The sequence below is a fragment of the Candoia aspera genome, chromosome 1, assembly GCF_035149785.1.
Source record: "Candoia aspera isolate rCanAsp1 chromosome 1, rCanAsp1.hap2, whole genome shotgun sequence".
NCBI classification, from domain to species: Eukaryota; Metazoa; Chordata; class Lepidosauria; order Squamata; family Boidae; genus Candoia; species Candoia aspera.
In genome coordinates, this window is record NC_086153.1 from 219,417,307 (window position 1) to 219,438,930 (window position 21,624).

Below are 21,624 nucleotides of genomic sequence, written 5' to 3' on the forward strand. Positions count from 1 at the left end.
GACTGGGTCTATGGGTGATAGATGAATGTGGACTGCAAAAAAAATGAGTGGCCAGTGTGAAAGAAGTACACTGAGGTAGTTTGGTCAAATAGAAGGAAATAATGAGACTAAAATTGCAAAGCAAATATATGAAGGAAGAATGGATGGATGGATGGATGGAAGGGAAAGACCAAGAAAGCCATCTGAACTGATCAGATCCTCAAAAAGAGAGAAAGAAGCTTAAAAAACAAGTGGTACTGTATGAATTGATTTGCAAGAACAGAATGATATGGAGAGGTATAGCAAGTAGTGTAGATTTAAAGAAGATTTAGTTAATGTCTTTTTCTTTTCTCTGATCTCCTCCCTGTAATTTCTTTTGCCTAGTATTTCACCCTCTGTGATTTACATAACACCAGAAAGCATGATGAGCATATCTGTATATTTAAAAAAAAATCCTCCAAAAATAACAGTATTCAGTAAGTAAAAAATGGATTGAATAAGGGGAATTTCACTGACTTTTAAAAGATGAATGCAACTTAATTCTAAAGGATTCTGACTTCCAGTGGGAATATGGCAGACTGAACAGCTGTGCCCGTGAGCTCCAAGGCAAAACTGGCATCGTGGCACTTTTTTGGGCTCAGGCTGGTTTCTCCTGAAGCCCAGGAGTATTTTTCCAGATCAAGGAAAACACTTGGAATCAACCCATTTGTCCTCTAAACAGCAAATTGCAGCCAGGTGATTGTAAACAGTGTTCACGAATGACAGGTAAGACTTCGCTGGGAGGCTGGGACGTCACCATTTCCAAGCTGCGCTGCAGCCTTAAAGGGACATGAAATCCAGCCACCCCATTTCTAAAGCACCCAATTTATTTTTTTTAAGTATTTGTACCCTAAGAGAGGCTTTCTACATTAAGGAGAAATGATCTCTCTTGGTGCTTATCATTATTTTTGTGACTAATTTTTTTTTGAAAAAATTCTTTTCAAGCTCTGGATTTTGCTTTCCATCCAATACTATGGAGGGTTGAGAGTATATTATCGTCTCCCTGTTATTAATTTTGTGCTAATTTTGAAGATTTTAGCATTTTTCCTACACATTGAATCTGCCATTCTGAACTTTTACTTTCCCGCCACTACTTTCTCTGGGGAACTGTTATCTTAACTCAGTTCGGAAATTTTCCATTTCCTTTTACTTTTGTTGGTTAAATACCTAGGGAACACCACAATTTACTGCGTGAGACATGGATGATCTTAACCAGGCTCTCTCTGACTTCCATCGAGATATTAAAGCAGATATTAAGCAGATTTTTTCTGATTCTTGCCAAGTTATTATGCAAGACATTCAGAGAGTTGTGGAAAATATGAGGTCTAAAATCTGTCATCTGGTTGAGGATACAGTGGACGAAATTGAAGAATTTAACAGGGATGGAAATGTGTCTTCTAAGAGCAATATCAGGGCTTCTGCTGAAATTTTGGATGAAATTGACAATGCTGAATTGAAGAAGTTTAAGGGAGAAATTGAGCATGAGTGAATTTGACTTTCTGATGGAATGCTATGAAAAGAAGAGGTCATTATGTATGGGAGGTTTCCTGAAGAGAAGTCAGAGTTTTTGAGGGGGGCAGTTGGGCTGTTTGATTTCTTTAAGAAAATAGCTCTGTGTTTATTATGGGGATATGTAAATGTTTTGGTCTATTTTGAAGTGGGTTAAGAGACCAAAAATATTTATTTGGATGGTCTTTTGGCTTTGAATGATTTTACTTATCATTAATGATTGGAATTAAAATTAAGGTTTTTTTTTTTAAAAAATAATATTAATGTTTCTTGTATTATTAATTATAATGGCAGACAATTTACATGCTTTTTTTGTTTTTAATCTTTATTACAGTAGACAGGAATGTACAGAATAGTAGTAGGAAGGCAATAATTAAGTGTTATTTTTTAGGGGGAAGTTGATTAGGTGATTTATACTTTTTCTTTTCTTTTAATATAAGGGGAGGGAGCAATGGTATTTAGTGATTTTTATAATGTGCTACGGGGCTGAATTATAGAAATAATGTGATTTTGGTTTAATATAGGGCAAGGGATTGATTCTGAAAAATAGCTGTATATCCTTGATGTTTAAAGTCAGAAGTCACTTCCTTTTGTAATCTATTTTAAAAAAAATTATCTTGTGTTTTCACACTTTTTAGTTCTTTTTTTATAGTTTTTTGTTTTTCTGTATCTTTTATCTTTTTCTGAAATTCAATAAAATCCTTTAAAATATTCTAAAGGATTCTTCCAATATACCAAAATTACTTTAATAGAACAGGAACAGTTAAGAAACAAATGCCATTTGCTATGTCAAATTTGGAAGGTTTCTTACTCTGTTTTTCTTCAAGTTTATGGTTAACGGTTCAATGAATGCACATAAATAAGCTCAAGAAATAAGAATAACCTTTGCTGGGACTTTGGGAATCTAGCCATGATTGAACTAAAGGACCTAGAGTTGAAGTTTTCTACAAGCAGTTAAATTCTTTTATCAGTTACATACACAGACGTTTATTGTCTACAGGGAAAACCATCTATTTTGGCAGATGAAAGCCATACATTCCTATGCCTGAATTTTACCAAAATTTTGATCACACGCATGTAAGCCTTATACAGGTAGTCCTTGGCTTATGACAGCAACCGGGATCAGAACTGCCATTGCTAAGCAACACAATAGTAAAGCACAGTGTCACGTGACCATGTTGCTTAGTGACAGCAGTCCTGGTTGCCATCGTTTAGCAAGGATTGTATGGTTTGTTAAGCAAGGACCTCACGTGACTGCAACTTCTGATTTCCTGCCAGCTTCCACTGACTTTGCTTGTGGGAAGCTGGCAGGGAATGTTGGAAATTGAGATCACGTGACTGCAGGAGGGACGCTGCAATGGCTGGAACTCCAAGTACTGGTTGTCAGTCCCCCTCATTCAGCGCCATTGTAACTTTGAATGGTCACTGAATGAATGGACATAACCCAAGGACTACCTGTACTGAACTCTAAAATGGAGGAACAGAATGATAGTCAAAATATTCATGACTCAATAGGAAAGAAATAAGAACTGCGAGGAAGAAGTAGAAAACTTTTTGGCTATATGAGCTTCATACAAGGAACAGGGGATGTAACAGTGGTGGATACCATGTCTTTTGTATGCAAAATGGATTTAAGTGCCTGTGTGCCCAATGTTCTAAAACAGTGTTTTGATGCTGACATAAAAAAAAATCAAGCCACATGCTTTGTTTTGGATTCTGCATCAGACACAGAGGGGGAAAGATAATTTTCATCTGGCAAAGCCAGTCTATTTTTGCTTTAGTAATAAAGAACTAACTTGAAGAATCAATTCATTTTGTTGCATCAAGTCAAAGAAGATCCAGCTTCATTTGATGGTGGTATAGTTAAGTGGGAAAGGTTTACTTCTCAGTGGTGCAAATATATGCCAACCCAAAGCAGCTTCTGCAAAACTTGATATGTTAGCCATAACAATAAAGAACTAAATTGCAGTGCTGATCTCTTTAAAACAAGAAAAAATGACCACAGAATATACCGACAGAAATGTATAGTATTAGTGTGTCAGATAAAGTTTCTCTCTATCAGAAATCTCTTATTATGCCGCCCTCATCAGTGGTTTATTGCTATGCACCAAGGACAATTTTGGAGATGTAAAATTAATTTAAATAAGATAGACTCATTTATAGAGATAGGGAATACTCACTTAAATATTTCTTCATTAGTTTAAAACTATGTTCAACTTGGCTGAGGAAGTGAAAGTCTGTGGCTATAGAGTAATATGTACACAAATGTCACAGTCTGAAAATTAATCACACAAGAATCTCTGGGGGTGTTATATGTAATAAGGGGAGTTAGTTTTGAAAGCAGGGCACAGCATAAATACTATTCCCCTTCTGACCACAGCACAGAACTCTGGTACAGAGAAAATGATGATTTTTGGTGGAAAAGAGCAACAGGTAAGCCAAAACAACAGACAAGTTAACATAGCACCAGTTTTCTCACTAACATGTAAAAAGTGTAATTACCTGACTGAGAAAATAAATAGTGTAAAATTTACTACCATACACCAATATAAAATTCTTCCCTTTGAAGCAGAGCTTCAGATTTAATCCCCAAAGGTGTTGGGGTGTGCAGAAGCACAAATGTAGCAGCTCTGCAATATCTGAAAGCAACTACCCTTTCTCTTGAGACTGTGTAGTTAACCTCCACAGCTACCACACAGACTAGGGGAAAAACACCAATGCTTTGGAGTTCTAAAGAGACACCATTCACATTCTCACAAGCTCCAAAGCACCTTTTGGAAATCAAGTCTGAAGGGCTGCCCAACCCTAGAAGAACAGGTACAGGTAGTCCTTGTTTAACAACCACTCATTCAGCAACTGTTCAAAATTATGATGACACTGAATGAGGGGACTTATGACCATTCCTTGTAGTTGCAGCTATTGTAGCGTCCCCGTGGTCACATAATCACGAATTGGGCACTTGGCAATTGGCTCACAATTATGACGGTTGCAGCAACCTGCGGTCATGTGATCGCCATTTGCGACCTTCACTGCCAGCTTCCAACAAGCAAAGTCAATGGGGAAGCCGGCAGGAGGTTGCAAATGGCGAGCATGTGACATCGCGCCAAACAACCACATGGGATTTGCTTAACGACAGCAACTGGAACTGCTGGTGCAGTCACATGACATTGCCCTTTATGACTGTGTTGTTTAGCAACAGAGTTGCAGGTCCTGATTACCGTCATTAAGCGAGGACTACCTATACAGACAAAGTACAGAAAAGAGGTCAATTTAACAAATTCAAGCAAGTTGTACAATCAACAAATCTAATTGGGAGGGTAGCAGGAAAGCAAAGAAAATTCAGAAATGTTGGTAAATTGAACTCCAAATCAACAAAGCATATATGTTTTATATAAAATTTAGTATTACTATAGACAAACTGTACTCTAGATATAAGGCTTGTGTTAGATATAAAGCTGTTGTAACTGAACAAGCAAAGGAAAATTGCAAGGTTCATTCGTTCACCGTATTAGAAACAGCTCATAACAGCTTGTTATTTCTGCACATGCTTATGTTTCCAGATTCTAGATAAGCACCATGTACTATACAATCACAAAACACAACATAGCACACAATTATCTACCAGAGTTCCAAGCCAGCTGGGTTTAAGGATTATCATTAATCACTTTCTTTAACCAATGTTTGCAATTAACTAAGAGCAGTCTTAAAAGCCTTGTCAAAGACACTTCCGTTTAATGAACTTAAAATCCCCCCCTTCTTGCTTTAAACCACTAAGTAAAATTACAGGCTACAAACTGTAAGAAATTTAAAGGCACCACTCAAGAAGTTCCTACAATTGGATTTCACATGTACTGTACAGCTTAATTTTGAAGTTCACTTATGATAGGAGTCATTTTTGTTATCCTGCAATGGGCTTTGGAAATGTAAGAGTTTTATAATACATCTTGAAATGTACTGGTGGTTTGCTACAGGAAAAAACTAATTTCTCAATTTCCTCTTGGGGCAGAATGATGACACTGAGTTTAATTCATATTTTAAAGTTTTATAGTGAACTACACAACCACATTTTCCGAGCATTCATTGAAACAAATATTTGACAACACTGGAAACTGGGATTAACATACCCGTAGTTAAAGGAAGGTGAATGACAGTTTTTAAACATGTCAAAGTATACCAAAAGGATGACAGAGTTGCTCCTGACAGAAGCAGAAGTAGGATAAGTTTCAGCATTCCTCTGATAAAATCAGCAAACCTGAAATATAAATCATAATTTTAAAACCATTCACACAATCCATGAGAAAAAAATTATACATTAGCTAAAGTGCTAGGATAGAATTATTAAAATAGTGTTTTCTGATGTGGTATTTTGTTCTAGGAAGGCATCAATAGATACAAAGATGTGTTACAATATATGTGATAATTTTGCGTTTCTAAGATGAGTCTGTATATAGCTAAGTCTTTAATCAGATTTTGTTTTATTTTTATTTTATCCATGCCTTAGAAAAAATGTCTTAGAACTTGAAACATTTTGCTGAATACTGAAAATTAAACCTCTCTCTCCCAAATACTGAAGCATTATAAATGGCTTAATACTATTTTTCTGAGCTCAACATCACCTTTTCTCACAGAATTTCTGCTAAATTCAATGGGCTGGGTATAAAGTTTGATCTCAAATGTATTGGAATTAGGGACGCAACTAGGGTCTGTGTCACCCAGGGCAAACATGGATTCCGCGCCCATTTTGGCGCCCCCCAGCACTCATTTTGGCACCCCACCAGTGCAGCACCCGGGGCATATGCCCCGGTTGCTCCCCCCACCAAGTTGTGGCCCTGATTGGCATACCCATTTCCCCATTTTGACCCACTTTTGTAGAAACCTTGGTTCTTTCAGATTGCTCATTAGAATTAGGATTGCACCAAAAAAGGATAACCAATTTAAAATTTATTGGAATAACATGCAAACCAATGATACATCAGAGAAAAAGTTGAAAAATAATATAAAATAATCAAAATGAATTAATCACATTATAATGAAATGCTTAATGAATCACAACAGGGTAAAATTACAATTGCAACAAAATTTACTAAACCAGTTAGGCCATAATAAATGGTAAATCAGAAATTTCTAAAGACATAATGAATATTAATGCAAATCAGAAAAAAGCATATTAAAATCAAACTTTTGCCAACTCCATTTGTTTTACCAGAATGATCTGCCTCTTCATCTTAAGTGAGAGATTAAAGGCTAGGGTTAAAAAGAATTCAGCATCACATCTGGTATCATCAAGAAGAAGAAGCTGTTCCCTGTTTAACATTAGCATTTTTATAGACAACTGTATCTTTTCATGAAAGAGGCATGCCATCTCATGATCTAGTTGGCCACTAAGTTTCTGATGTCACCCCTGAATCTCATTTATTACTTTTCCTTAGCGCTCTTGTTGGTTGCTGTTTACATGCTATGGCCTACCTATCAAAATTGATATTATATTCATAGGTGGTTAGATGAAAACATTACTAATTTCTTGCTTCTTACTTTTTTTTCCCCCTCTGGACTTTGCAGTCAATAATCATATTGCTATATGAAAAGATAAATTGAATGGTTTTAATTCCTCTTTTTAATTATGAAAAAACACAGGTGCACTACCTTCTCTACTCAAGATTTCAAATTACTTCTCCTAAAGTACAGTATAGTATCTCTGTGATTTATTGTTCATCAGGTTGTTTCATGAACTTAAAGCACATTCCAACTTCATACTGCAGCTCAACAGAGAGAAGCCCAATATGGATTTTTAAAGAAAGTTCAGGTCATGGGTTCTTAAACAGAGATGATCAGATCCCTTTGAAGATATATTAGTTCAAGCCATTCTTGAACTAATCAATTCTTTCTAGCTCAAAGGTGGCCCAAATCGGCTTTTATTTGGCTCAGATTCTGTCTTCCAAAGAGATCTGAATTGTTGTTCACAACACCCTTAAAAGGTAAGTGTGGCTCAGGCTTTATTTGTTCCAGACTTTATTAGGTCCCTTGTTCATACAGCTTCAGAAAGTGGCTAGACTCATAAAGCTAACATTTCCTGAGCAGAAAAGCGAAGTCTTCTGACTTTGTGCCCACTTGGAGGGCACAGAATCTTTCAGTTTGGGAGCTGAATGACAGAAGACAATTTATCAGCTTGCATTAATTTACCAGCTTGCATTATAATGAATTGTTTTTATTGATTTTTAAAGGACATTTTAATTTTACATATTGTAAGCCTCCTAGAGTCATATCAGCAAGCAGTATACACTGGATGACTTTAGCCCAGTGAAACTCTCTCAGTCCTATCTGCTGTTGTAGGAAGAAACATAGGAGAGTACCCCATTGTAAGTTCCTGAATGAAAAGTGGGATATAAATTAAATAAAATATCTGGAAATAAATAAAGAATATATTGACATGGAGACTCTTTGTATGAAGACTCCTTGTATCTCTGAGCTAAAATATTTTGGAAAGAAACTGAAGCTCATGATGGAGATATGCAGCCCCCCATTTAGCTTAAACAACAGGATCATGTGGTAACCTCAATACACCAAACCTCATTAGATCTTACATTGCAGCTTGTACAAGAAAAAATAATATTTCAACTTATTGGACCTTGTTGTATTTGAAAACTCAACAGAAAACAGAATGAGGAAACCATCATGTTGTTGGAGATGCAACTAAAATAAAACATGTTTTGCAATGTCCTAAAGCTGCTATGTTCTAGGAAGAAGTAATTAGATATTTAAAGTTTAATATTTTTGGATGCACGTATTCTTTTGAAATACATACCTACCTCTTGGAAACTGACAACTGGACAACAGAAATGGATTCTCTGTGCCCTTAATATTGTCAAGAGATTAGTTCTTCAACAATGGAAAGACAAATTTATGGCCCTAATTACCCAGTGGGTTGAAGACCTTATGTCACCTACAGAAATAAATTATGGATGAACAATTACAATTAAATATAGTTATATTTTACTGAAACTGTTATGTAAAAATATCATATATATACATCTATATACGTATGACAGGCCCTTATATATGTAATTTATCTTGTAATTACATTGTTTTTGTCTCTTTGTATTTTTGCAATTTTTAAATCTCTCTCTGTCTCTCTCTTCTGATATGGTCATTTGACTAATCAATAAAGTTACTACTACTATTCTCTCTCTGTTCCATTCCCTTAAATAAAGGGGGGGAAAGATAAGAGATATATGTAAACTATTTATATTAGCATCAACAATTACAGCATATGCAGGTGCTAGGTGGCTATAAATCCACATCTCTAACATGGTGTTTTTCAGCTGTGCAGAAATTATACAACTTCCAGAATTTGCAGGTGGTCTGGCTATAGGCCATTTCGGCTGAGAATTTTGGGAATTATGGTCCCAGCTTCTTAAGCACACACGGCTGGAGAAAGCCACTTTAAATTATCCCAACCTGTTCAAGACTTTATATTCATTTGTCCTCAATTGTTCCATCCCTGCCCATCTCTCTTTCACTTTAGTTTTGATATGGTCCTTCATTTTTTATTCAGTGGCTTCTATTATTGTACATGTCATAAGAATTCCTATTTGTATGTGTGAAGTCAATATCTTCTCTTCCTGTTAACATTACACACATAGAAATAATATTTTCAGGCCACACTGGCACTAACAATTGCCATTTCAGACCAGGTCTGGCATTCCAACTAAGGCCAATAATATGCCCCAAGGACAGCACTCTGCTATTTTTTCTATCTAGCATCTAACATTCAGAAGAGTTGGTCTAGTTCTAATTTATTCTCCACTCACACACTTTGTCACTTCTGTTGTTCCTTTCTTTCCCTCCTTTTTCCCCCCAACAAATTGCAATATAGCCTTTGACCTTGAGAAAGCAGTTGAATTCCTACCACAGGACACCAAGGAACATATTGCTGTCACCCCTTAAATCTGGACCAGTATTTCATGATCTAAAAATGTCACTTTATATGTATCCTTTAGTTCACAATTTAATTAGATCTGTAAACCCCTCTCCTTATTGCTATAGAAATTACCCTGTGTTACAAAGTTGCTGCATTTTGACTTTGCTGTAGTTTAATGCTGAAGGAAATGTTGAGCTGTGAAGGACAAAACTTGAAAAATAACTCTGACCATTATGAAATATGACAAGAAAAATGCCATGGGGAAAAAAGAAAGAATCAGGTTGATTTGCAATGCAATTTGCAATTTAAGTTTAAAAAAAAACGAGTATCACTATCCAAAGTTTCTTTTTTTCTTCCCCAGCCCAAATCAGCTTCATTCTATAGTGGCTAACAAAAGGATACAATACCCACCAGCCGCTTAAAATATCTAAGGCTGTTCAATCATAAACATGCCATATAAATTATCTCAAATTCCTGGTCTGGAGTTAGGAGAGTGGCATAAATCCCATGCGGAGAAAGGCACCATATACTACTGGTAACAGAATAATGAAATTTGAGAGCTTATTTTCCAACTGCGCCTTCCTTTTGACAGGCATAATTTTGTACCTCAGGCACAAACACTTCTATTAGGTGCAGAGATTGCTTGACATCCAAATGATAGCTTCAGCACTATCCAACTGGAAAGAGGTTTAAATGTAGTGTCCTTTATAGATTGCATTTAGCCAGTAAATAATGCTCACAAGTTGAGTGAAATTATATTGCAATTTTATTGCAGTGGGTGGTGGAAGAACTGGGACTGGACTCAGAGAGGAGGAGGGAGTAAATCCCCACTAGATTCATAAGTGGAAACTCTTGAACTACTTACCAAATTAGCAGCTGGTAGAACAACAACAACAACAAAAACAAACAAACCAGCCTCCACACTTGAGTTATTAGAATATATACCAAGCTGCCTGCAAGTCACAGGACCAACACTGCAATCCATGAGCCTGTCAGACTTGACAAGAATCATTACCTAATTTTCCTAATTACAACTTTCAGCAGATTATAGTCAGCAAAGACACTGATTTAATTTTATATAGATAAACTGCTGAATAGGCCTAAGGAAAGGGAGTCATCCATCAAAAGAGATAAATCGCCACTCTTTTTGCACTCAAAATTCTATGCTTGAAAATTTTGTAATTTTTCAGTCAGAAAGAGGCATTTGGCAAGAGGCTATTAGCTTTTTATTAAAACCACAAAAAGTCTGAAGTGCTGGAGTCAACAAAAACGAAAGCATTGCTATGGAATTGGAAACCATTTTTAGCAGATACAAAAGACATCAAAAGGATATTCTGAGACTAAAATCGAGCTACATGTTTAAGCAATTAATTTTGCTCAAAAGGTCAAGATTTACATAAAACTCTGTTCGCAAACCTTCAGTAGAGTCATCCTAAAGCTAAAAAAGAATGGCCACCCATCACAGGATTCTCCAGCTGAAAAGCACAATATAATATGCAAGCAAGAGAAAGAGCTATCCTATGTATAAAAGATCCCCTAACAGAGTAGAAGAAAAATCAATGTGATACAAGACATTGCTGACTTAAAGCGATAAGGGGGCTCCACACATTTATAGTTGTAATTCTGTCCCCTTACTACCATTTTCTCGAGAGTATTCTATCAAAGAGCTCTGCTCTCCGACCACCAGACATCTCATTTAGCAACTCTAAATAAGCAATTCTAATTTTTTAGATGTTTATACTTTCAAGTATAGCACTGCAACAGTAACAATGAAAGATGCAATTTTCTAAAACAAGGAATTTTTTTTTAAAAAAATGTATATGAAATCTGCATCCAACTATACTAGTCACATTTTGATATAAGAACAATCCAACATTTTCTGTGGTAGGAATTTAAGTACAGCATTATCTTGAGCCCGCAGTTTAAAGATACCTGCAGGTTGTTAAAACCATGACCAGAAGCTTTAAAATTCTAGTTGTCATTGTGTATGAAGGAGGAAAAGCATGAGACTCAGTATATGCTCAATCTTCCTTATCCACTGGGGTTACATTCTTGAAAACACCCATGAAAATGGAAACCACTGTTATTGAAGCATTGTTCCTAGTGAGAGCATATGATCTATAATCAGAATGATGTGGAGACTTGTTAACACAATAAGTAGGTTCTAGGTTATGCCCTTTAACTCTCCAAGAATACTGAAGAGCTCTTTTGGCAAAGACCAGGATTTTTGATTTATCAAAATTAAGAACCAACTTATTTTGTATGCAGTAATTTAATGTTGCTGCTATAGCTCTCTTCAATCCAATTGGGGTTTGTGAGATAATAACGGCATCATCAGCATAAAGAAGTATTGGTACTTTACGTTGTGCTAGATTGGGCGGATGAGAATCCAGATTGTGAAGGAGATCAATCAAGGAGTTAATGTATAGATTAAAAAGGGAGGGGGCAAGAATACATCCCTGGGGTACTCCTTTATGCACACTTACTGAGCCAGATAAAGTCCCTAGGGGATTACACCTCACTCTTAAAGTAGAATTAGAATATAATTTCTGTATTAGATAGAGGAGGCATCTATCAATATTTGTATTTTTTAATTTTTCTCAAAGAACACTTCTGGCTATTGAATCAAAAGCCTGTTTAAAATGAAGAAAGGCCACAAAGAGGGAAGATTTCTTTTTATATATATATTTTAATACAAGATGATGAAGCACCAGGATATGATCAATTGTTGATCTCCCCTCTCTAAATCCAGCCTATTCATCTTTAATTATGCCCTCTGACAAAATCCAATATTGTAATTTATTGTTTAGATGCTTAGCATATAACTTGCTAACTACACTCAATAAGCTAATGGGCCTATAATTACAAGGGTCATTTTTGTTGCCCTTTTTATAGATTGGAACAATAATCGCCATTCCCCAGTCCTTTGGCATATAACCAGTCTGATCTATATATGTGAAGAGAGATGCTAGTAAAGGTGCCCACCAACTAGAATTCCTTTTAATTATTTCGGGGAAGACACAGTCAGCACCAGGAGCCTTGTTAACCTTAAGGGATTCGATCAGCCGGGATACCTCTTGTGCTGTAACTGGAGGCCAGTGAGGAATTTTGTCCAGATTAATCTGACTCTCCTTCATATCGCAAGCAGGGTCTGTATACAACCCTCTAAAAAATTCCTCCCACGCATGTGATGGTACTTGATTAGGTGGGGGTGGGAGCGATTTTCCCAAACCTCTAGTGATATGCCAAAAAAGGGATGTATCTTTCATCCTGACTGATTGGATTAATTTCTGCCAAGATTCCTTTAATGCCATGCATTTCTTTTCTTTTAATAAAGCCTTGTATTGAAACTTTAATAAATGAGTTTGGTCCTCGGAGGGGAAATTTTTACTTTTCCTGTACTCCTTATTATATATCCTCTTTAACTGTACACAATCCTTATCAAACCATTTTTTATTTTTTATAACCCTGTTTCTAGGGAAAGACTGCATTCCCTTAGTGAGAACTGTTTTAAGATTGGCAATTAAACTTTTGAACCAGTCTAAATGTAATGTATGGGATTTACTATCTAGGAGGTGAGCACGAATTTCTAAAGTTTCAGGCGCTAGCATCCATTTATCAACTACTATTGCATTCTTCTTGGTCCATTTAATTCTCACCTGGGTATTAGTGCTTTCAAACATTGGGGGGTAAATTGAATTAGCTCTTAAAGATTTCCAGTAAGGTGTCAAAGTTAAAATTAGAGGATTGTGATCACTTTCTAATCTGGAATCTACCTCCATTCTCTGTAAGAATTTCAGTAGATCACACAAAGTTATCCAGTAATCAATTGTGGATCTTCTTCCTGCCCTCCAATAAGTGTATTCTGCTGGATGATCCCCTCCTACGGAACCATTGAGAATGCACAGATCCAGGCGTGCAATCACTTGTCTTGCACATAAGGCTGCCCAGTTAACTTTTGGATCTTTAAATTATCTAAGGTACAGAGGTTCCTCTAATACATTCTCCTCATAATAGATCTTAAATTGATTGTATAGTGTGTAATCATTTAATCCCATTCTAGCATTTAAATCCCCACCAATTATTATTGATGCTGTGGGATATTTCTCTAAGCAGTTACAAATAAAATTCTCTATATGCTCCCAGATAGTACTAAGCAGATCATTCTTATTAAAAGGAGGAATATAAACATTAAAAAGCAAAATTTCCACATGTTTGGATGAAAGCAAGGTAGCCACTACCCATGGCTCTAGAGGGGGGAGTGGCATACATTTAAATTGTAGAACTGTGCTTACTAAAGTCGCAATACCGCCCTTAGATCTCCCACTAACTTTACTAGGAACAGCTAAGATAGAATTAACCCAATAACCATCTAACTCCACCTCTGAAGATGCCTAGGTTTCCTGTAAAAAGAGGACATCAAATTGTGATAAATAGTCAAAAACAAGTTGGTCTTTTGATGGAACTGATCATCCAGCAATATTCCAGGTTAAAAGGTAAAATGCATAATCATTTGGAGCCAGTCACGAAATGTGGTTTTGACAAGTGAGAGCTACGAGTTTGTTATATTGAACTAAGGAGTCAACAACAGGTGTTACAACCTCTGCTGGAAGGTGGCTTGCCTCATGCAAATCCTGCATCGGCTCCTGGGGATCTTGTTCAAAGTTAACATCAGCCAGCTGATCTTGCCTTACCGAGGCTTCATTCAGTGGCAATGGAGACATAATTGCTGTGTCATGCTCCATTCGACTCAGTGGTGTTGAAGCTGGCATAAATCCCCCTCCAGTCCCCTGATTTATTGCTAAAGCCTCATTAGAATGTCCTGAAGAGAGTAACGGCTCCTTCTCAGCTACAAGTTTCCCTATTGACCCAAAAGGATCTGGACTGCTGTTTTTTAGCGGGTCATAATCAGACAGTCCCTTGTTCGCTGGAGGGAGAGAATTATTATCGGTGTTTGGGGACACGAGGTCTATGAGTGGCTCAGCTGTAGCCATTGTGACCAGCAAGGTTTTCTTCAAATTTTCCAGCTTAAGCAAAATGTTATCTTGTTCTTTTCTTGGTAAAGAGCTGAAAGCATTAATGAGGCCAGCTTCAGTTGAATCGCAAACATCTTCATCAGGCAGGGCAGGCTGACTACCACATTCATGCTCTCTCAAGGCTGAAGGAAGGGCGGCAGCCTTGGGAGCTATGATGTCGCCAAATAAAGATTTAACCTTTTCGTCGCAAAAGATTCTGATAGGAAAAATTTGAAACAAAGTTAAATACGACCTCGTCTTAAATAGCATCAAAGGGATGGCAGACTGCTTGAAAGACAAGAGGATCCACTTCCGATTTGGAACGCTCGGGAGCCATTCTACAGCACGCAAATCTATCTGCCCCTGTTGGCAATGAAGAAGCTGACCCAGGGAAGTTACAGTTGGTCTCCCAGTATTCCAACGTCCGACATTATGTCTATTCATGGAGATAACAAGAGCAATCTGTTGTGTTTGCAGTAGACAATTTAATTTAGCAGGAAATGCTTTATTTCCAAAGAGTCTTTGTTGTGTGTAATTTCCCCACTCTTTGCCTTATCAGAAGTTAAAGGGCTGTTCTTTAGGAGCTGTGGCTTTTTATCTAATAGTTTAACTTTTCCTTTAGCTGCTTGCTCTTTATCAGCACACTTGCCTTGGGTATGAGGCTTAGCCACATCTGTTTCATAAGCTTTTATAAAAGTAGAAGGTTTAAATTCATACTTTTGCACAAAAGCCCCAATATCTCCTTTCAACACATCCAGCTCATGTTTTATGTCTGAGGGCTGCTCGAATATCGAGATAACAGTTTGTGCCGTGAGCAAGCATTGCTTTGCCATGAACTCCGTTGAGTTTTCCCATGGAAGTCTCTCCATATTCTGACTTCGTTTTTTATTTTTAGTATTAGACTTAATCTCGGATCCCCTGAGACAGATATTTGGGCTAAGTACTTGGAATGACGACGCATGAGGGGAGCCCATACCAAAGTCCTGGCTCTCATTTAGCTCTTCCCTAACAGATAGGGATAGCTCTAATAATTGTTGATTCTCCAGCTCTGTTTGAAGATCCCATTCAAGTATTTCAAATTTGTTGGAGGTGGGAGGGATGTTTATTTTACTTACGTTTCCCTTTTGTGCAAAGCAATCTTCAATTCTTGGTTGTTTAGCAAGCTTCAGTGGAGGAAGGGAATTTGGGCTAACACCGTTTTTTTTCTTCTGTTTACCCATGTCGATCAGTCCCACATAAAATCCTTTAAATGAGTGTTTATCTTCAAAGTCTTCTTATCCAAAGTTACTAAAATTAAAATAAGTCTAAAACTACTAAAAAGGGAAAAAAGAAAAAAGGTATACTAAAAAATACTAAAAATAATTTAATCTATTTTAGAGTGGCAGGAGCTACAAAAAACGTGTGCTATCAGGCTGATGATTCTGGCACCTCCCCTAACACAATAAGTATCACAACCACAAGAATGTGGTTTCCCTTAGTACAGCTCAGCCTTCCTCACCTTTTTGACCCTGGAGGAACCCTTGAAATATTTTTCAGGCTTCGAGGAACCCCTGCACATTCAGGCTCAAATATAGGCCAGAAGTTACAAAATTATCATATTCGTTTCATGGGTAGGCCTGTATATATAGTATGCATTAACAGTGTTCTTAAACTGAAAATAAAGAATGAAACTTACCTCTTTAATGTGAAGTTGCCCAAATTTGAAACATTTTTGAATAAATCGTGATCTCCCAGGCAACCCCTAGTGACCTCTCGCAGAACCCTAGGGTTCCAAGGAACCCTGGTTGAGAAACCCTGGTGTAGCTCATGTCAGGGCTGCGCAGTAAGGCTCTCAGACTTTTTTCCCTACTGTGCATGGCCGGATATAGTTGTGTTGAGAAGGCAATTGAAGAAAAATGGGTTACACTTTTATAGAAGCGTATAAACAAATCCACGGAAACAGAATGCACGGATAACAAGGATTGAGTGTATATATTTTGGTTACCAAACTCATTGACTGTTCATGTAAACTGATGACAATCTTTACAGAACAATGAGTGAGACAGCCTCTAAAATGGAAATCTTTAACTAGTTACCTATCATTTTGTCAGAACCGCCTTATTTCAACAAAGAAAGAAACTGTGCTGTTACAACTGTTCCTAGCACTCTTACATCTCCTTCACTTTTTAATTTTTATATTAAGTGCACACCTACATACATACAACAGAGGGCTGCTGTAGTAAGGACCCCTAAAGAAAAAACAGGATTTGTCTTGTGATATCTGAAATTAGGCAGCAGTGTAGCTTTTCTGCACATCCATGGAGCTATGATAAACCCTTACAGTTTACCACCAAATCTGACATGGTGTTCATGTTTTTCTACTTAGGTATAACGTATTTACATTATTTCCATAAACTTAGTTTACTAATCTGTAAACTAAGTCTAGCTACTCCCAACCAACACAAACCATATCAGGCCTTAATAATTTAAAAAAATCCTGTATCAGAATTGTTGCTATATAGCAGCAGGAATGAACAGGTTAATATTTTTAATTTTCATATAGGCAAATGCATTTAAACATATCTTAAACACATGTCAAAAGCAACCATTTTTCAGTTGAAGTGTGCATTTCCTCATGGCTAATTTATTCAAGGTTTCAGGCCAACAGAGACTGCGAATGAAGCAAGCAGTGCCTCTTTTCCTAAAGTGCCAGTATTATTCTTTCAAGCCCAATAGAATGTTGAAAGGAAATTATATAAAGGAGTTCAGAACTCCGTCCATCCATCAGCAGGATAACTCTCTGAAAACACAACCCAACGGGACCAGACTTGGTTTGTTTAGGAAAAGCTAGCAAAAGAAAGACTAAGTTTGAAAATCAGCCACATTCAGCTTGGGGCTGTGGAGAAAAAAATCCAGAATAAAGTTCTTCCCAGGCATCTCTATGGGACAGATGTTTGGGAGCATCCCGAAATACTGCTGACTGCTCCATGTGATGCTCCCCTCCCTTCCTCCTCCTGGCCTTCTGACCCGGAGCAGAAGGACTCACCCTGTGCGTCTCAAGGCACACATATACAGGAACACCCAGAAGTGCTTCACAAGGGAAAGCAGAATCTCTCTCTCATACATGTACCCACACACATCCCTTTTTACTTTGTTCCACAGAAGAAAATGCAGATGCTTCCTATGGCTTGACAATTACAGAATTAGTAATTATGCAGTACAGTATAACAAGAATCATAGCCTATTATGTTATCCATGTGATATAATGAGGCACTTTTAAATTATCTCACTGTGTAAACATTATCACAACCATCAAGTCCAATAAATCTAATCAAATCAAATCAATTCATTTGAATCATATGTTTACTTAATGTATTTAGAGCATTCCTATTTCATGTTCCAACACAAAAGAATGTGAAAGGGGCTTAAAACCATAAACTAAAACAAGCAATAACAAAATAAATGATGAATCATTGTTTTGAAAGTTTAACAAAAAACTGAACAAAAAAGCTGATCAAAGTTTGATGAAAAAGGATAAAGATACAACAATCAGAAAGGAAGAAACAAAAATATAAAGCAGCAACTAGTCATTAAAAACACAGGAAAATGAAATGCTTAATATGATATTTACTTATTTGATTTATCCTGCCTTTATTTTTTGTTAGCAAAAGGCAGAATACATACCTAATGCTCCCACCTATTTTTAATTTAATTTAATTTAATTTAATTTAATTTAATTTAATTTTTGATGCTTAAACAATAGGCCTTTTAGGGCACACAATGGGTTCCTAAGGATAGCTCCTGGGTAGACCTCTGAAAATAATCTCAAAAGACAGACACATTCAAAAAAGGAGACAGACACATACAAAAAACCCATAAAGAGTTTCATAGTTCAAAATTAGTTCTTTGTGTCATCAACTGTACAACAAATATATCATGCTGCAAAATATTGATCTGGAAAGTTTTGCAGCTCTCAGTTATTTGAATGTGGGTTTCATCACATTCAGTTCTAACACAGTGTTCTGCAAAGCTAGGGAAGAACATTCCTTCGTGGCCATGGACTTCAAATTGGAGAGGAAGCTGAGGGCCATAAAATGGGAAGGACCACTTCAACTAGTAGGTAGGGTTTTTGTTTTTGTCATGTGACTTTGGGGAGGGTTTTTAAAAAAAATTTCATTGTGATATATCCATTTTCAGGCTTACACCACAGTTTTAAAATGTGATGGGAAACTATGGTGGTAGCTTCCAGCAATTATCTTATAGAGGGCACTAAGGAGCTAAAAGCAGGCTGCAGTTGGCCACCCTTAAGCTAAGCTATACATTCACATGAGCAGCACTGAATCCTATATAAGCTTTCCTGCCATTTCACTCCTCTCTTTGGGCAAGGAAAAGAGCCAGTAAAACCACATTTAGTCACTACTTCCCATTATATCCAGATGAGGAACTACAATCAATAGCTTCCAAACAAATTAAGATTCACAAGCTAAATTTAATCATAGTTTAAAGCTGGCTTATAATCCTAGCCAGCTTGGAAAAATTAATCATAGTATCTGATCTGGAAGGAAAGAGAAGGTGTGGTTAAATGAACGTTTCTAGCTGGCTTACTCTTGTGAAATACAGAATAAGGTTCCATGCCGGCATACACATCTTGTGGATATGTGGTTTACTCAACCATGATTTCACTATTTGATCATAATCATATATTATTTAGATTTTTAAGTGTATTAATTCATTTTTGCATGAGAGTTCATTAAGCTTATCCATTTATATGACTAATATAATTTGGGAGCAAACTGATAGCTGTCAGAAGTCATTATAACATCCTCTATATCTAAACTTCTTTTGTATTAAGCACTCTGCTGTTGCTAATATTCAGAAGTTCACAACATAGCCAGTTGCTTACATTAATGGAAATACTAGAAAGACTCTCACAAGATCTTTAAATAATTCACTGTAACATTCAACCCAGCCCCATAATATCCAATTCTCCCAAAGAATCAATCACAACTGTAATGGAAGAGATGAAAGCAAACAGGAGTAAAATACCAATCGTTCCTTCATTACTCTATCTAAGTGTTCTTCCACCTTTGTCAAACACAATAATACGCCCTGCTTAGTTTGATGACTGAACAAATGGAATTTTCAGCATTCACGGACTTTAAAAAATGATGAACCACACAAATTACTACTCTAGATAGACGATGAGCATATTTCTAACCTATAGAAAATGATTTGTTCTTTTTACAATTGTCATGGATGAGAGGAAATGATTTCAGGGGGTATCGTTTTATAACTAAAACACAATTTCAGTGAAGGAAAATAAAAGAGAAAAAAGTAAAACTTACCTTGCTAGTGCTATGCCAACAACACAGCCTCCTACAATGGACCAAAATCCAATCCAACCTGCATCCACCTGGAAAAAAACAAGATAAAGAAATACAGTGTTGTTTTTAGCAAAACAGAAGGTAATTGGTTGATATTTGCTATTTGTATATTAACTATTTTGGAGTACAGCTCTGAAGAAAAAAGTTTCTATTTAGCAATTGACTGACTTATCAATTAATTTGTCTAATCTCTTTTTAAACCATCTAAGGAAGCATACATCATCCCCTTTTGAGAAAGTAAATACAAGTTAACACACTTGGTGAATGAAGAAATACTCTCTTTAGTTTGACTTCAGTCTATTCAGAGGCATCCACAGGGCGAAGGAGGAGTCTGTCCTTTTCATATGTGCATCGTGACAATTGACACATTGCGTGCACATACAGAAGGGGCAGAGCTTACACTGCAAGGGTGTGACAATTCGATGAAAGCATCAGATCCTGCAGATGCCCCTGAATATATTGCCAATCAATTTCATTGTAACGTATTATGAATATGATCTATAGATAGAGAAGTTTTTTTATCTTCCTGCCACTTTAACTTTCTCAAAACAACACTCATTTCATTGATTGATTGATTGATTGATTGATTCATTCATTCATTCAATTTGTATAGCCGCCCATCTCAAACCAGTGGGCAGTGATACCTATTTTTTCCTCTTGTTCTCATCCTATGATATCCATCTACTCATGTTTAATATCCTGAAAATACAACTATTTGCACCAACTTGAGGTAAAACACAAACACAGTAATGAAACAATTCAGGGTGCTTCTAGCTCAATTCCAGTTAGATGGACACCTCTACCTCACCCTGTTCTTGATTAAAAATCCTCTACAAAGCTCTACCTCTAATATGTATTTTGGGAGGTTCTTGATTTCAAAAGGTCCAGTGTTGACATGGCAGCCCTCAGAAACCTTTGGCATTTGCTCATGTAAAATACCTTGGTGGTAAGGCATAATATTGGAATGGATAGGGTTGTCCTTAAAATAAGAGTTACCTTACAATTAGAACCTCTTGTCATCCCAATTACAATTTTATGGATTAATGTGAGATATATTTCAAATTCACACTTGTGAACCAGCAGTGAAATTTGAAATTACTCTCTCTCTCCTTGAGGCCAACAAAATAAGGTTCAAGCTTGTTCCAAAGTCGAATATTCAGATATGAAGCAGCTCTCGAATATACCTTGAACAAGTTCTACAAGACCACTTTTAACTTTCACAGGATATCATTCATTCTGCTTGTTATTTTAGTTCTAAATCACAAAACCAATCTTTTGTGAGCAAACGATAAATAAAGCAAAATACATATATACACATACTTGGCTTATGTGAACTGGAGTTAATATCCAATCAAGAACACCGGACCATCCTGAGAAAACACCCAGTGGTATTGCATAGGCCAGAGCAATCATCAAAAACCGAGGATTACTAGAAAGTAAAAAAATAGAAACAGGTTTGCCAACAGAGCAACACTTTCCTCCTCCTATGAATCCTCAAGGAAACAACAGACACTAAATTGGGCAGCATAAAGTTATAGTTGGTGAAACTTTGCTTAATTTATCTGGAGCTATGAAGCAGCATTTGTGATATGTGTAGATTTTCCTGGAGGCTACAAGTGGATAGTACAGCATTCTAACAGGCAATTTAGTCTAAATTATCTTTGGCTCACTTCAGGAACATGACTGTGCTGAGGCAAAACCAATTAGTACAGTATTTTGCTGTTTTACTTAATGTTGCTGTTGACGGGCTCTTGTTTTCAGTTATCATATTTGAAAAGGATTAACCACATTTCAGAGATGT

At 36.6% G+C, this 21,624-nt stretch overlaps 1 protein-coding gene across 1 annotated transcript in view; it reads right to left on the reverse strand.

Annotated features, from left to right (window-relative positions):
* The window catches only part of SLC49A4 (solute carrier family 49 member 4), a 107,278-nt gene that overhangs the window by 11,902 nt on the left and 73,752 nt on the right, over positions 1-21,624 (reverse strand). The window contains exons 5-7 of the mRNA XM_063292458.1: positions 21,144-21,252; positions 19,785-19,852; positions 5,652-5,779 (exon numbers count right to left, since the gene is read on the reverse strand). Of these exons, the coding sequence (XP_063148528.1) occupies positions 5,652-5,779; positions 19,785-19,852; positions 21,144-21,252 (305 nt within the window). The remainder of the gene's footprint in view (positions 1-5,651; positions 5,780-19,784; positions 19,853-21,143; positions 21,253-21,624) is intronic.